Source organism: Mytilus galloprovincialis, chromosome 8 (assembly GCF_965363235.1).
Source record: "Mytilus galloprovincialis chromosome 8, xbMytGall1.hap1.1, whole genome shotgun sequence".
Classification (NCBI taxonomy): Eukaryota; Metazoa; Mollusca; class Bivalvia; order Mytilida; family Mytilidae; genus Mytilus; species Mytilus galloprovincialis.
The window spans coordinates 19,277,479-19,293,024 of record NC_134845.1 but is presented as its reverse complement, the minus strand read 5'-3'; the positions used below and the strand labels follow the sequence as shown (position 1 = coordinate 19,293,024).

Below are 15,546 nucleotides of genomic sequence, written 5' to 3'. Positions count from 1 at the left end.
AATTGTAAAATAAAAAGAGGGTACGGATACCAAAGGGCACTTCAGAACTCATAAGTGAAAGACAAATAATCATGACAAACAGGATAAATAGGAAAACACGAACAACTCTACCAAATACAACATAAAACGACTGTGTTGGGGTTGGTTATAAATACAAATCAATATATATATTGCAAGATAATAATGCAAGCAACTTCTTTTTTCTGTTTTCAGAAATTTTAATAGAGGCTTATAATAAGCTGGATATTGTAACAGACTGTTCAGAACATGGCAAGATAATAATGGTAATGTGTTCCTGTTATAACATTGAGAAAAATAAAAAAAAAAAAAAAAAAATAAAAACAGGTTAAATAAAGAAAAACAACTTTACCTAAAACTACTAGTACATAACAGATGAATGCTTGGTAATATTGTAATAGGAACCACACAAAAACTGAAATGATCTCAGGATTCATTGTAAATCAATCATGCATTAAAAATCTGTATTAATATTGAAGTATAATAATGAAAATACAAAAAATCTTTTTTTTTTCTTTTTCAGAAAGTGATCGTCATTGTGCAGGATCAACTAGAATTAATGTTTGTTCTGTAGGTTCTTAACCACAGTTTCTGAATTACAGCAGTGCTGATTTTTAAGTATAGTAATTCAATTTGCCGAATAATTCGTGCAATTAGCATCATAGTGTTCATGGTTTTATAACCACTCGTTCGACATGGGAACGCTGTCCCTAGACGCACGAATGATGTTTTTTAATGGACAATATATTTGTTGAGTTTGGAGGACTGATATTCCAACAGACAGTCGGTGTTTCGATTGGTACTATTTGCACACTTTCTGCTTGACTTGTTTTTATACTCGTATAAACAGAACTCATTTAGAAACTTCTAAATGACAAAAAGCAAAAGCACCATGCAAATGTTTTCATTTTGCCTTCAGATATATTGATGATGAGCAATCACTGAATAACCCATATTCAGTCAGTAATATCATCTCATATAGCCCAGTGATCTTGAAGTTAAGGATACTACTGATGCTATTAGAACTGCCTCATACCTTTATCTTCTCTTCAATATTGACACAGATGGACGACTTACCACTAAAATCTATGACAAACGAGATTATTTCAAATTCTCAATTATCGTTATCCTCGTGCATGATCAAACTTAACGGACTTCATGTACATGAGTGTGCTCATTACCCAGAAAAATAGCAAATCAAGTTATGAAGTGGAAAGATTATGACACTACTACGGATTGGTTGTTATATACGATGTATCTGTATCTATACTAACTGACATTTTACCACATCTACGATTGTCTTAAACATCAGTGTCGTGTGTCTGCCTATGTAAGAACTGAACGTAATCTTTTACTGGATATGATTGTAATATCGAGTGTAAGTTTGCATTGCTATACGTCGTGTCTCAGTATTCTATACATTCAACATTCATGCATTTATTTTTTACGTTTCTGTTATGGTATCGGTTGAATAATGTGTTACATGTCTTATCGTTTGTAGATACAAAACCTAAAAAAACAGCTTTTCAATACCGTCATTGTTATGATTATTGTTTGGTAGGGTATTTTGGAAAAGGTTGTATGGAGTTCAAGATTACATATTCGGTACATAAGTGCGTCACTGTTTGTGTTATCCTGTGCTCTCTGTCGTTGATTAAAGATGTTCGTTGTTGTTATGTGGTTTGCATGTTGTATCGATTATTATATTATTTCTTTGTGATGAGCGTTCTTGAGTGTGTTTGTGCTGTATTTCTGTCACTACATGTTGTCATTTTAGCGATAATTTCAACATTGTCATATAGGCGGGTGTGTAAGCTAGCTATAAAAACAGGTCGACCCACCATTTTGTCTAAAAATGTCCTGTACTAAGTAAGGAATATGGGAGTTGTTATCAAATAATGTGTTTCTATGTGTGTTGGTTGAGTATTTTGTAACACTTCAGTAAACGTTACTAGTCTTTCATATTGCATCAGTGTTTTAACAAAAAGGGATGAGAAGTCACTTGTATGATTAAACATGGTATGTTGGTGCAGATATAAAACGAATAAATTACGGTGTCTTTGGTTGTTTAGCATCTTAAAAATTTTTCGTTTCTTGAGATCACCTATTAAACTTAGTTACCATTGATTCCATCCACTTTATTGAACTTTGGTAGAGAGTTGCCTCATTGGCAATACTACCTCATCTCCGTATTTTATGTTAATAGTATTTGAAACTGGGTAGTATTTGTACCGGTGTACTGGAATTTGGATTTCAACCAAATACAAACAAAAAACAACAATGGCAAATTATTGCTAATTCAGATGAAGTCCTTTAAAAACGAAGCTTGTGTAACCTTGTCTGGTTGGGTTTTTTTTCCATACTGCTTTTTATCAATGTTCCAATTTCTATATTTTGTAGCTGTTAATTTTTGTCTGCTTTAAAAAGATATGACAAAGAATTATTTACAGTGTTCTGAAGAGTGTTGTTTGTCTTTTTGTCTTTTTTCATTTTTGTTGCCAATGGTTTGTCAATATCTAGATTTTAAAATTTATGAATTGCAGAAGTCTAAGATGTATTTGTGGTATGTCTTTTCAATGTCAATAGGATGCAATTAATACAGTTACCAAATTTTAAATTGGTGGAATAGCTTTTTCTGTACATTGGGCTCAAATTCTCACTGAGATTAAAACAAAATAGCAATCCTTTTTTAAACAAACTATGAATCTGGAATAAAATCATGCAATTAAAAACAATCAATTAATTTTAAAAATAGAATCTCCATTCCTGTTAATAAGTCAAATTGCCCGAGTGTTATAAAAACTGAGGTCGTCTTTTTTTATTGATTGAATGACAATCAACAGTATGTTGCCATGTTTTATTCATGCAATCAACCGATAATTGGACGGTACTGAGGTAAGAGTGCCAACAAATATCCGGAAAATGTACAGTAAATTTGATTAGGCGCTCCATATAAGGCGGTGTCATGGCTTTTTATGTCAAGCAATACCTCATCGCCTTGTAGCAGCTCGAGGGAGGCAGAATTACTTCCGGTGACGTAACCAGTTGGAACGTGGTCATAAATAGAGTTCACATAGATGAAATTGTGGTAACCTCTATCCAAATTGGCTTATCTGATTGAGATAAAGCGTGGAAATTGAAGACGTATATACCACTATATTTCACGTTAAGTTTTCCAGTGTTCGTGTCCTACCCTGACAAATGGTTTATGAAAATTCTGTCCAATATTACTGTATGACCCTGCGCCAGTGTATGATTAGCTGATAGCCCCACAGAAAAGGCGACCTCTGCTGTCGAACCATCGTCTACAAAAAAAGTAATAAGTCAATGCTGTGTTATGTTTAGCATATTGTTAAGAAGTTTTTTGATAGAGTATTATCAATTTTATCTACCAAATATGAATAAGGTAGCCTTTTCGCCTGTGGCGAAAAACAATCTATTTTTTTCGCGACAAGTCGAAAACAATTTTTTTCTTTCAATTTTAGCATTACATATAGTGGCAGCTGAGGGTGAAAAGAACAATTTTTTTTCTCAGAATCAAAAACAAATTAATTTTTTTCTCCAAAAGCTGGAAACAAACTTTTTTTTTCATGATCTATGCACATAAAACACGGTAACGATTCAATTTTAAAATTTCGGGCAAAACGAGGGCTTTTTTTTTGTTGCTTGGTCGTATAAGTTTGTTCTTATTTTGTTATGTAGAATTGTGCTGTTCTCTTAATTTATGAGAGATATTTATTTAAATGAAATGCCTAAAAGATAATTTGTAAATCGTTTATGACTGTTTTATGGTTTTGGAAATTGTGTTATTTCTGCAGCAACGGACCATTCAAAGAAACAACTTGATTTATGTGCTTTTACTATAAAATGTCTTTTAAAATTCCGAAAAAAAAAGATAAAAAAACTTTCAGTACCACTCTGCGCCTTTTCTCGATTTACTTTCACGATGGAACACTCGAACCTTTCGAACTAAGAAATACTGATAAGTTCCACAGATGGTATCGGACATGTTCCTTACGTCGTAATTAAAATCTCCTTCCCTTTCATGAATGTGACCTACCGAATTAGACTATTTATCGGATTTGTTATAACATGAGCAACACGACGGGTGCCACTTATGGAGCAGGATCTGATTACCCTCCCGGGGCACCTGAGATCACTTCCAGTTTTTGGTTCGTATTGCTTATTTTTTAGTTTTATATGTTGTGTCATATGTATTATTGTTTGTCTGTTTGTCTTTTTCATTTTTACCCATAGCGTTGTCAGTTTATTTTCGATTTATTAGTTGACTGTCCCTCTGGTATCTTTCGTCTCTCTTTTACCATGATTATTGCATACTTGTTTAACAGTCTAGATTTCAACGTACCATACTCAATTGATGACAGGGGCAGCATCGAACCAGAAAATGTTGTGCAAGTTTGATGTGTGCCAATGTCCCCATAAAGTCCACCTGTTCTTCTTGATCTGATCGATAATTTGTCTCCTGTTTTAAGATTTATAATAGCAGTATTACCAGCATAGGCGTACTCGTTCGGTGTTTTATAATATGCTGAGTTATTATACTGGCCATTATAGAACAAATCTAACCATAATTCCTGTGAAGCATTAGGAAATAAAGAGAGTAGCGATCAACACAGGCATATAGTCTACGTATAAACTCAGATTGTTGATTTATTAAGAAAAATTCAAATTTACTAAAAAAAATTGAATATTGTTAACCTTTTATGTGATGTTTTTTTTCCGATGACCGGTTAATTTGATACATTTAGACAACGCATTTTTTCTTTTCATTTTATTTGATTCAATTTGTGGAATACCATTGAACAGATTCGAATTTTCTTTTGAAATTAAAACATTGTATCAAATTTGATCATGAATATAATGCTGATGTGGTCGAGTGGTCTAGTGGTCTAGAGTGCTGGACATGAGGCTAAGCGACTGGTGCTGTACTATGTCAAATGTGTGAGTTTGAATCCCGCTAAGGGACGGATAAAAATTTGTCAGTATAAAAAATCTACTTCATATGTCATACGCCAAGTCTCCTTTGAGGGGTTTAAATAATATAGATTATAGGAATTTTGCATCACTGGTTGCCTATTGTCAGTATACAAATTTTAAGATTTGCTCTGATATTGTTTAACTGTTTTACGATTATGTATTAACTAAATAAAAAATATCTTCAACATGATCATATTATATATGCAAAATGTTACACAAATCCGGGTTGGTAAATATATGTTTAAAGAAATACTGATCTCAATTGTGTATCTGACAGCTGATACATCTCATACCATTGTTTATGACTCCAGATTTGACCATTCCTAATATACATTGTGTAATGACCTTTTTAAACAAATCAAAGATGTAAAATAAAAAGAAAACCAGTTTTTCATCAATAATTAAATCAGTTAAAATGTTAAACTCAACTTACATCATCAGATGTAGCCAATGCGTGGTAATGAAAAATGTAAAATCCAGAACTTGCCGCAGTAAATGTTCCAGTGCTTTTGTCGTACGTTGGTGTACCTCTATTGGTTATTAGTCTATCGTATGAAATACGCTGATTTGTTGTCAAGGCAATGGAATGGGTCAGTCCAGCTGAGAAGGCATTAAATGTAGTAGCACTGCTAGCTAGGGAAAAATAAATAACCGTAAGAGAGAACTTCAAATATAGTTGACGCCGATAAACAATCGTATCAAGATAAAGAGATCCTTATTATCAAACTTCCTTGCTTGTATTTCTATTGTGCAAACTGAAATACAACCATTGACAGAAAAACGAGTAAGACAAATTTTGTGCAATTTGTTTACCGACCACTAACATTACAATACAGAAATAAAAATTATAGTATAAGGTGATTGCACAATTAAATAGAAGTGTTAGTGGCAAAAAGAAGATCAAATATATTTCAGCTTCTAAAACAAATCACCAGTTAGGAACTAACTTGCCAGCAGTACACCAGTAAAAGTAGTATACACTTGATCTCCTGCACCGTAGATAACGGTATCGTAGTTGTCATGGGCCTTTATATAAATTTTATCGTTCTCATCTAGATTTAGGAACACAGAATTGCCAGCGTCTACATAGTCACTCGGGGTTCTACCGTAAACTGAAACAATATAATCGTCATTCCGGAAGAGTTCTAACCATACGTGTTCGTTGCTTTTGGTAACTGCGTAAAAATGGAAGGCGTACAAGCCGGGAGTACTGCAGACGAATTTACCATCTGCAGAAAAGTATGCATTGATGTTTGTTATGGTTTTATCAAAAATTAGAATTTCGCCATGTGTTAGGTGTTCATGTGATACCCGACCTTTAGTAAATGCAACGACGTCATCTCCACCTGGATAATTAAATAAAAAATCATAAATTAGATTCAGTGTCCAGTACTTTCATACTATTTCATCTTTGGTGATGCTAAAGTTTTCGAAAAGAGAATCACAAGCAAGATACGCACTTTTGTAATTATCTTATCTATAAGACTGACGTTAGTGACATCTTCAGAACATAAAATGATTAAAGATAAAAAGTTTGTAGATATTTATAGAATTATAACTTAACATTGTTTGTACATGTGGCTGACCCTGTGCTTGGCCTCTGTAATTTTTGCAGTTTTTGCTACATGTTTATTGAACCGAAATTACGCGTGCGTTCAAACTTCATGAGGTTAATCGAGCTTATGATATCATTTCAAAGATGATACCCGGCATTCCCTATACAAAACCCATCTAAATTCGTAACTAGGCTTCAAATAATCTACAACCCAAATAAGTACCCCATCCGCTATAGCTATGATCTGTTTCCACAAAACTTTTTCAAAATTAAAAAATAAAGAACCGTGACATTTAGAATAGAATGATACACTTACCACTAACGATTGAGGGGGAAATTAAAAATAGTAGAAGTTTCATAATGCTTCTACCGGAATGTCTGAAGATTATATATGATAGGATATGACACACTTTACTATTATCAGTTATGTAAGAACTTTACCTTGATTTGGCATTGACTTATTTTTCAATTTTCTGTAAACACAACTGACCATTTGTAGACTGGAAATATGCTTTTAAAAGTAAACGAGAATAACTAAGAATAATGTAAGAACATTGCCTAACCTTTTTCATTAATATCATTTGTTATGTCAGGGAATAATTATCAAATGTTGTTCTGGCAACATAGATTGACAAACTTTCTACTTGTCTATTTATACTATTTATACAATGGTGTGTCTCTCTTTTTCAACTAATATACTTGTGTTTTTCCCTTTGGTATCTTTTTTTTCTCTTCTTTTTACTGTTAAACTTAACATCCCCTCTTGCAAATTTATTTGTGAGTCACATTAAGAAATAATGAATTGTAAAAAATGTTAAAAAAAATTAAAAAAAAACAAAATTTACACATTGCCGATTTTACTGACCATTGATTTTATGTTAATGGTCCTTAATATAAAGTTTTCCTACAGTTATCATATAAGCTTAACACGATCAATGCAAATGAACTCAAAGTAAGATAAACAAAGCCAGAAATGCATACTCACCTTACAATCATACAATACACCAAACAAAGTGGACCTATTACTTAGACTATACAAAAAAAAAACTACGAAAACTTTATATGATTAATGGACCATGAAAATGAGTTATGGTCAGATGAATCTTGCCAGACAGATATGTAAACAATACAGTCATTCTGTGCTCTAAATATGTTGACCCATTGCATTTGGTATCTAAGAAACAAACTTAGCTCGGAAATCTCAACATTGACTTATAAACCATGAAAATGTGGTCAAGGTCAGGTGAAAACTGTATGACGGACATCTACACATTACAATCATTTCATACACCAAATATAGTTGACATATTTTGTCAAACAAACTGACAAAAACACAAAAACTTAACATCGAGCAATAAACCGTAAAAACAAGGTCAATGTCAAATCAATCCATACCATAAAACTGATATAAACATCCTTAAATATTGCATACGCCATTAGAAAAAAGACCAAAACACAAACACTTAACCATACACTATTAAACCATGAAAATGAGGTCAAGGGCAAACTGCAACTTTGACAGTTTCATTCATTCAATACCAACTAGACTTATGGCTTCTAGTATCTAAGCTATAGCATTGACCACGAAAACTTAAACACTGATCCATGCGATGAGGTCGAGTCATGTGAAAATTGTCTGACAGTCATGAGGGCCTTTCGAGGTACGGTCTTGCCAAATATAGTTATCTGATAATAAGAGAAAATTAAGACCGTCACTGAAACATGAAAATGATATCAAGGACAAAAACAATTGACAAACGGATCCGTTATACATGTAGCAAAAGCCATCGGTATACAAAGTACGAGGCAATCAAGTCTTCGACTTTCTGATATATTCGGCACGCAATCACTTTGTCTCAATTCTATGCGACCTGGTAGGAAGAAATATGAACAGAAAATAAGCATGCGTGTCATTTGTTTGGGATACTTTTGTTTGTGATTTAATTGCTTTCGTTTATACGGTTTCCTATAAATTGTTTAGAAGTATAACAAAAAAGGCTCTTGTTCATGGTTAAGCTGAGTTCGAAATTGTAAATTATGTCATAGTTACCAATCTTTATTTTTTAATTTGTTAATATAGGTGCCTTATAATCAACCGTGCTGGGTTTTTTTAAATTAATATAGCAATACATTTGAATTGGAACTGTTTGATTGGTTTCTTATGTTCTGGGAGAAATGGGGTATTAATAAAGTAAAGCAGTTATGCTTTGTGGTGTAAATTATTTAGAAAGAAAACATAAAGTCATTTGTATTTGTTTATCATTTATATATCTAAAATATTCCAAGCTTTCAATTTCTGTAGCATGTGTAGACAATGTCTCAGTTTTGATAAAGTAGCAGAGATAAACTTGTCTATCTATTTTTTTTAAATGTTCAATGCCGTTAAGATAATAATATAGTTGACTGAGATAAATGTGTCCCCTGGTTTCTATCGAGTCTGACCTACTTATATCCTGCAAATATGTTTCATACAGATTTGCTTCTGGAGATTAGACGGTAGTTTGAAACAGCTATAAATTACAATACGTATTTATATTTCAAGTACCGATTTCGGTAGAGGGATATAAAATGTTTTCGTGGCGTGTGTTGCACACTTAGGAGTAGACGCTTGACCTGTCGACGTATCCATTTTAACTCTTTTTTTGTGTTCGAACTATTTCCACATGGATTTTTCGTTTCCTTTATTTAAATGTTTTTACTCAATTCACGGAATGTGAACATCGGTAAACTACTCTTGTCATGATTCCTTTTTTACTACCCAGCACCAACCATGTTTGGTATGCTTGTATAATCTTTCCAACTTTAATTAAGTCCCTTCTTTGAAATCATTGTTGGCATTTTTTTTTTTTTTTGCAATTCTTCGATTTCACTTAACGATAATAAAGATCAATTGAAAAAATATACATTTCCATGGATCACAATTTCATTCTCAGACTATTACATGTGTATTTATAACGATATAGTCAAGAACCCTTAAATTGGAATATATTTCAAAACGGGCATGTTAATAATGTATATGTGTACAAAATGTCAACTTTCACCTGACCACAACTTTATTGTAAAAAAACATAATATCAAGAGTTTAACTGAAAACAGACGCACGCAGATACTAGAAAACATAGTGTGCACGCTACAATATTCGGCGGGGTATTAGTATTAGTTCCATGATATCTGTATAACAGACGATGATAATGGTTACTAAAATCCAGATTAAATACTTGAACTTTTAGGAGATAATATGTCAGCAATTGTTCAAGAAAAGATATTGTAGATTTGTTTAATCTGGTCTTTATATGTGTCTTTCAATTGCGGTTTCATAACAATTAAAAGACCAAAAAATGGCATCGGAATACATATTCAGAATTGTCAGATGTCGCATGCTACCTTATTTTTAATTGTATGAACATAAGTATATTTTTGTCGTTATACATCAACATAGAAAGACATGTTTTAAGGATCATAGGAATGATACCCTGTTGGTAGACGGACACAGTTCTTCAATATTGATCATCGTTTCTACAAAAAAAATATGAGACGTTTCTTCTATTGTTGAACATAATATAGTGGGTGCTAAGAAACGAATGAATAAAATTTCTTTGGTTGTTTAACATCTTGAAGATTATTCAGCGGGATTGACCCAAGAAACTGATTTACTTGTAAATGAAACTGCATAGTGTTTGTACCAGCATGCATTGAAATTTGGATTTCAACCCAATTACAATAAAAAAACAACAATGTAAAAAATTTTGCTAATTCATGCATAAACACAGTTTGTCATTTAATCTGGTTAGGTTTTTCAGTATTGATTCCCATACCGGCTTATTTTCAAATCACTGTTCTAGTTTCTTCACAATTTTTAGTTGTTGATTTTTCGTTTACTTTAAATGGATAAGACACAGAATTGTTTACAGTGTTTAGTTGAGTGTTGTTTGTCTTTTCTGGTTTTGGGGTGTTGTTTTTTTTGTTTTTTTCGATTTTGTTATCAATTGTTTTGTCAATTTCTAGAATTCAAAATTTATTAAATGAAGTGGACCATGCTGTATTTGTGGTATTTCTGTTCAATTTCAAGGGCTGCAATCAACAAAGTCACCAAACCTTAAATAAGTTAAGTAGTTTTTCTGGCCATTCGATTAAATGCTTACATTAAAAAATAAAATTACAATCCTTTCAAAAACAATAAATCTAAAATAAAAACTGTACATTAATCATATAAATAGTAACGCAATTCGTCGTGAATGTTAAAGATTGTCCTAGTGCTAATTGAATTCAGATAGTGACAAGCGAACAGTATATTTCTAAGTTTTATTGAATCAACCAATGATTGGTTGGTACTTGGGTAATAGGGCCAACAAATAGCCTGAAAATGTACAGTAAATTTCAGTAGGTACTCCATATAAGGCGGTGTCATGGCTTTTTATGTCAAGAAATACCTCATCGCCTTGTAGCAGCTCTAAGGACGCGGAATTACTTCCTGTGACGTAACCAGATGGTACGTGGCCATAAATGGAGTTCACATACATGAAATTGTGGTAAAGATCAATCCAAATTGGCTTATCTGAATGAGACAAAGCATGGAAATGGAAGACGTATATACCACTATATTTCGCAGTAAATTTTCCCGTTTTCGTGTCATACCCTAAGCCATGATTTATGAAAACTCTGTCAAATATTACTGTATGACCCTGTGCCTGTGTATGATGAGCTGATAGCCCAACAGAAAAAGCTATCTCTTCCGCCTGGCCGTTTTCTATAAGGAACAAAAACACCATTTAGTCAATCTTGTTATGCATATATGTAGAAACATATAAACAGTTATTAATGTATAGAACTTGCTAAGGCTGCATTACAAAATAATTAGGAGCATTCAGAATGTCATCTCGATTTAGGTGAACATCTCTTGATAAACATGGTGACAATTCAATAGAAATGGGGAAGGGGTATGAATTGTTTCTTGTTCATGATGATAGTTTATGAAGTTTATATGCATAATTGTGTTTTTTCTCTGAACTTAAACTAAATTTAAATGATAAAAATGTCCAAAAGTTGATAAAAACTCGTTTGTTTACTTTTCGTGTATCATTCGTTGCTGTTGGTGTTATCGTTCTGAACATGCATGAAATATTTGCCACTGGACGTTTAGCAACCGACAATCAATCAAACAATAATTTTTATGTTTTAAAACCCTATATAGTGCATTATTGCGAAATTTAACCGTAACAAGAATCATTCACAATAACGACTCAATCATGTAAATCTTTTGTTTTTTCATCAAAATGTGGTTTTAAAGCCCCTAAAAATGAAAGTAAAACATAATGAAATAACACGTCGTCAATTGCATCTGACGTCATCTTCAAATTTTTATTACTTAAGGAACACTCAGAATCTTTGAAACTACACATACTGTTGTGTTAACATCATTATTGTGTAGCTGATTAGATTATTAAGGTACAATGCCATTCAATTGCGAATTGTTCCGACAATAATTGCTGGACACCATTATTGAACACTAGCTTACAGATAATGGACTAAGATTGTGTTTTCGTTAAATAAAAGAGAGGTGAAAAATACTAAAGGGACATTCAAACTCATAAGTCAAATGAATAAATCTCATTTTTTTTTATATTGACAAGTCAATGACAAAAAAAGAAATAGACCAAAAGACAAATATCAGTTTACAAAGCACATAGAAAACTAATGACTGAGCAGCACGAACCTCACTACAAACCGATAATCTTTTTTTAAATTGATTTAGTATTCCTATTCTTTAATCATTTACTGAACGTACCAAGATAATCTGTTGACGGCGACAGGATAGAACCAGAGAATGTTGTATAAGTTTGATTTGTTCCAATGTCACCATAAATTCCACCTGCTCTTCTAGATCTGACGGATACTTTATCTCCTGTATGGAGGTGTATAATTGCGGTGTTACCTGCATCGGCATACTCGTTCGGTGTTTTACCATATGCTGAGTTGATATACTGGTCATTATAGTACAAATCTAACCATAATTCCTGTGAATAATTAAGATAAAAACATTCATACATTGTCAAAACTCACTGCATTTATTCATATTTAATGATTTTGACTAACACAACCACAATTACACTTTTAATTTCATGTAATTTGTAATGTAACATATACCAGATCTTCGCACTGTATTTCAAATTAAAACATTGGTGATGGTCACAAAATTCTTTAAAGAGAGATACCAAATGGATAGTCAATCTCATGAAACGAACTGACAATGTCATGTAAACATACAAAATACGACATAGAAACGAACCGAACAACAGGAACTGCGTAAAATCTTAGAAGGTTAAATCATGTGCTCCGGAAGTGAAAGCAGATTATGCTCCATATGCAGCGTCTGTCGTTTTGCTCGTGTAGAAACCCAGTGGTAAGTCTAATTCGATAGGCATTTTCGATGAATGGGACGGGATTGTGCTTACGACAATTAGATAATATTCGTCGTCATCTGTGAAACTGATTTTTTCATTTCGTTATGACGACCGTAATGATTTTAACCTTCAGCTTTAATTTTTTTTTATTGTAGCGTCACTGATTTTGGACGAAACATGCATCTGGCGTACAAAATTATAAGCCTTGTATCTTTTAAGTTTTCAACAGATCATGTAAAATGTAAAAATTCGGCAAGCTTAAGTTTTAAACAATCCTGACCAAGCCAAATTGTCCAAGTTGTAGAAGTTTTGATCAGTATTATGTTTATGACAGTTTATGAACATTATTCTATTATGTACATTCTTAACACGCAACGTTAATTTATCCTTCAAAACATGCCAGAGATGTAAAATAAATACCAGATTACCTTCAACTATGAACTCAGATAAACATTTTGAGCTTAACTTACATGATCTGAAGTGGCCAATGCGTGGTAATGAAAAATGTATAGACCTGGCTGTGCCGCAGTGAATGTTCCAGTATCTTTGTCGTACGTCGGAGCACCTGTACTGGCTATAATTCTATCGTATAAAACATGCTGACTGGTTGTCAGGTCAATTGAGTGGTTCAGTCCAACTGAGAAAGCATCCAATCCATCATTGTCGCTTACTGGATCAAAAGAGTTAGAAGATTTTTAATCATCCCAGCTTGCCAAACAAAAATAAAATCAAACAATTGACAAAAAAAAACAACCTTATACTGTCATCTTTCGTGTCATTTGATTAACGACCACTAAAGTTACTATATCAAAAGGTAGTGATTCATAAATAAATAAAAAAGTGTAAATGGTCAAACGTAGATTCAAGTTATTTCTTCAAACAAAATATTCTAGATCAACAGTTAGGAATTATTGAATACAATATCGTTTTAGCTTAATTCTTTTGTGAGGGAAATGTATGTGTATATTGAACACAACGCTCAAGGTTTGCTGAATAGCATATCTTTCGCTTACAAAACTAACCTGCCAGCAGTAAACCAGTAAAAGTAGTATACACTTGATCGCCTGCTCCAAAAATCACATTATCGTAGTTGTCACGTGCCTTTATATAAACTGTATCGTCCATTTCGAGATTTATAAACACAGAATTGCCAGCATCTACATAGTCACTCGGGGTTCTACCGTAAATTGAAACAATATAATCGTCATTCTGGAAGAGTTCTAACCATACGTGTTCGTTGCTTTTGGTAACTGCGTAAAAATGGAAGGCGTACAAGCCAGGAGTACTGCAAACAAATTTACCATCAGCCGTAAAGTATGCATTGATGTTTGTTATTGTTTTATCAAATGTTAGAATTTCGCCATGTGTTAGGTGTTCATGTGTTGCCCGACCTTTAGTAAATGCCACGACGTCATCTCCTCCTTGAAAATTAAATGAAAATTCATAAATAAGATTCGGTATCCAGTAATTTCTTACTACTGCCACTATGGTGACACAATACTTTCCAAAAATAGAATAAACAGCATTGTTTACACTTTTCTAATTGACTTATGTTTCTAAGAATGACGCTAATGACATTTTCAGTACATAAAAAGATAAAATGTTTTTAGATATATATATATATATATATATATATATATATACGATGGCACAGGATCAACATATATAGGATATATATATAGCATGTATATTTTATCCCTGGGTTGTACCAGAGGTTCAAAAATGTGGTTGATCCTGTGTTTGGTTTTGATCGATTGTTTTGCAGGTATTGCTCCAGTGTGAAAAGAAATGCACAACTGATCCGTATAATTCTGCAAATATCTGTCTGACGTGATAGGTTCTTTAATTGAAACCAGATTATACATAATCCATCGTCGCGACATAGTAGTTAGATCAACCGTGCTTATATCATTTTGAAGAAGATATACACAACCCTTTTTAATTCGTAACAAGTTTTCAAATTCTCAACAACCGCTTCCACCAAAAAAGTAGCCTATCCACTATAGCTGTCATTTGTTGTATTTAGTTGTTGAAAATTTAGAAATGAAGAAGCGTGTTCTTTAAAAAAAAGAAAGAAAAAAAGAATTCTTAACTTACCACTGACGATTGAGGGCAAAATCAAAAATAGTAAAAGTTTCATTGTGGTTCTGCCGGAATGTCTGAAGATAATAGATAATAGGATATGACACACTAAGCTGTTATCAGTCATGTTTGGACTTTACCTTGAGTTGGCATTGACTTATTTTACATTTTTTTGTAAACACAACTGGACATGTGTTGATTAGAAAAATATTTTACAAGTATACGGGAATAATTAGATAAAATCACCAAACCTCAATAAAACCTAAAATTTTCATGAAATCATACATAATTTCCCACTTGACTATTAAGTAAGCAGCATAATTGTTCAAGGTTAATATCAGTATAGCAAGGTAGAAAATTTATCTCCGTTTTTCCTGTCTGCAAACAAACGCGATAATTTGCAAAAGCTGATGATACCAGTCTTATAATTAGCTAGACCCTAACGGGTAATACAATCAGAAGCATACATATACCTTAAGTGGAGTGTAAACT

General features: G+C 32.8%; 1 protein-coding gene and 1 long non-coding RNA gene across 4 annotated transcripts; both read right to left on the bottom strand.

The window, feature by feature from the left end:
• Positions 1-2,860: 2,860 nt before the first annotated feature.
• LOC143043160 (uncharacterized) lies at positions 2,861-6,958 on the bottom strand. Its single transcript, XR_012968230.1, has 5 exons — positions 6,888-6,958; positions 5,964-6,362; positions 5,450-5,649; positions 4,385-4,613; positions 2,861-3,323 (listed from the first exon to the last, which is right to left on the bottom strand). It is a non-coding gene; the product is annotated as an uncharacterized LOC143043160 (long non-coding RNA).
• A 3,901-nt stretch (positions 6,959-10,859) lies between these two features.
• Positions 10,860-15,213, bottom strand: LOC143085259 (uncharacterized). Of its 3 annotated transcripts, none has more exons than XM_076261506.1 (5): positions 15,070-15,213; positions 13,995-14,393; positions 13,443-13,642; positions 12,357-12,585; positions 10,860-11,318 (listed from the first exon to the last, which is right to left on the bottom strand). In XM_076261506.1, the coding sequence occupies exons 1-5, from the start codon at positions 15,179-15,181 to the stop codon at positions 10,882-10,884; spliced, it is 1,377 nt and encodes a 458-aa protein (XP_076117621.1). In that variant the 5' UTR covers positions 15,182-15,213; the 3' UTR covers positions 10,860-10,881. The 3 variants fall into 3 exon arrangements, with proteins under 3 accessions (XP_076117621.1, XP_076117622.1, XP_076117624.1); XM_076261507.1 differs by having other exon boundaries at positions 13,995-14,390; positions 15,070-15,123; XM_076261509.1 differs by lacking the exon at positions 15,070-15,213 and having other exon boundaries at positions 13,995-14,390.
• Positions 15,214-15,546: the final 333 nt, after the last annotated feature.

What these genes read in the sequence shown, in the direction of transcription:
- LOC143085259 (XM_076261506.1), bottom strand. Translation starts at nt 15,181, where the DNA reads ATGACTGATAACAGCTTAGTGTGTCATATCCTATTATCTATTATCTTC. An exon ending in TTTGCCCTCAATCGTCAGTG is followed by an intron (nt 14,394 to 15,069) that starts GTAAGTTAAGAA and finishes TTAATTTTCAAG; the next exon opens with GAGGAGATGACGTCGTGGCA. An exon ending in TACTGGTTTACTGCTGGCAG is followed by an intron (nt 13,643 to 13,994) that starts GTTAGTTTTGTA and finishes CTTTTGATCCAG; the next exon opens with TAAGCGACAATGATGGATTG.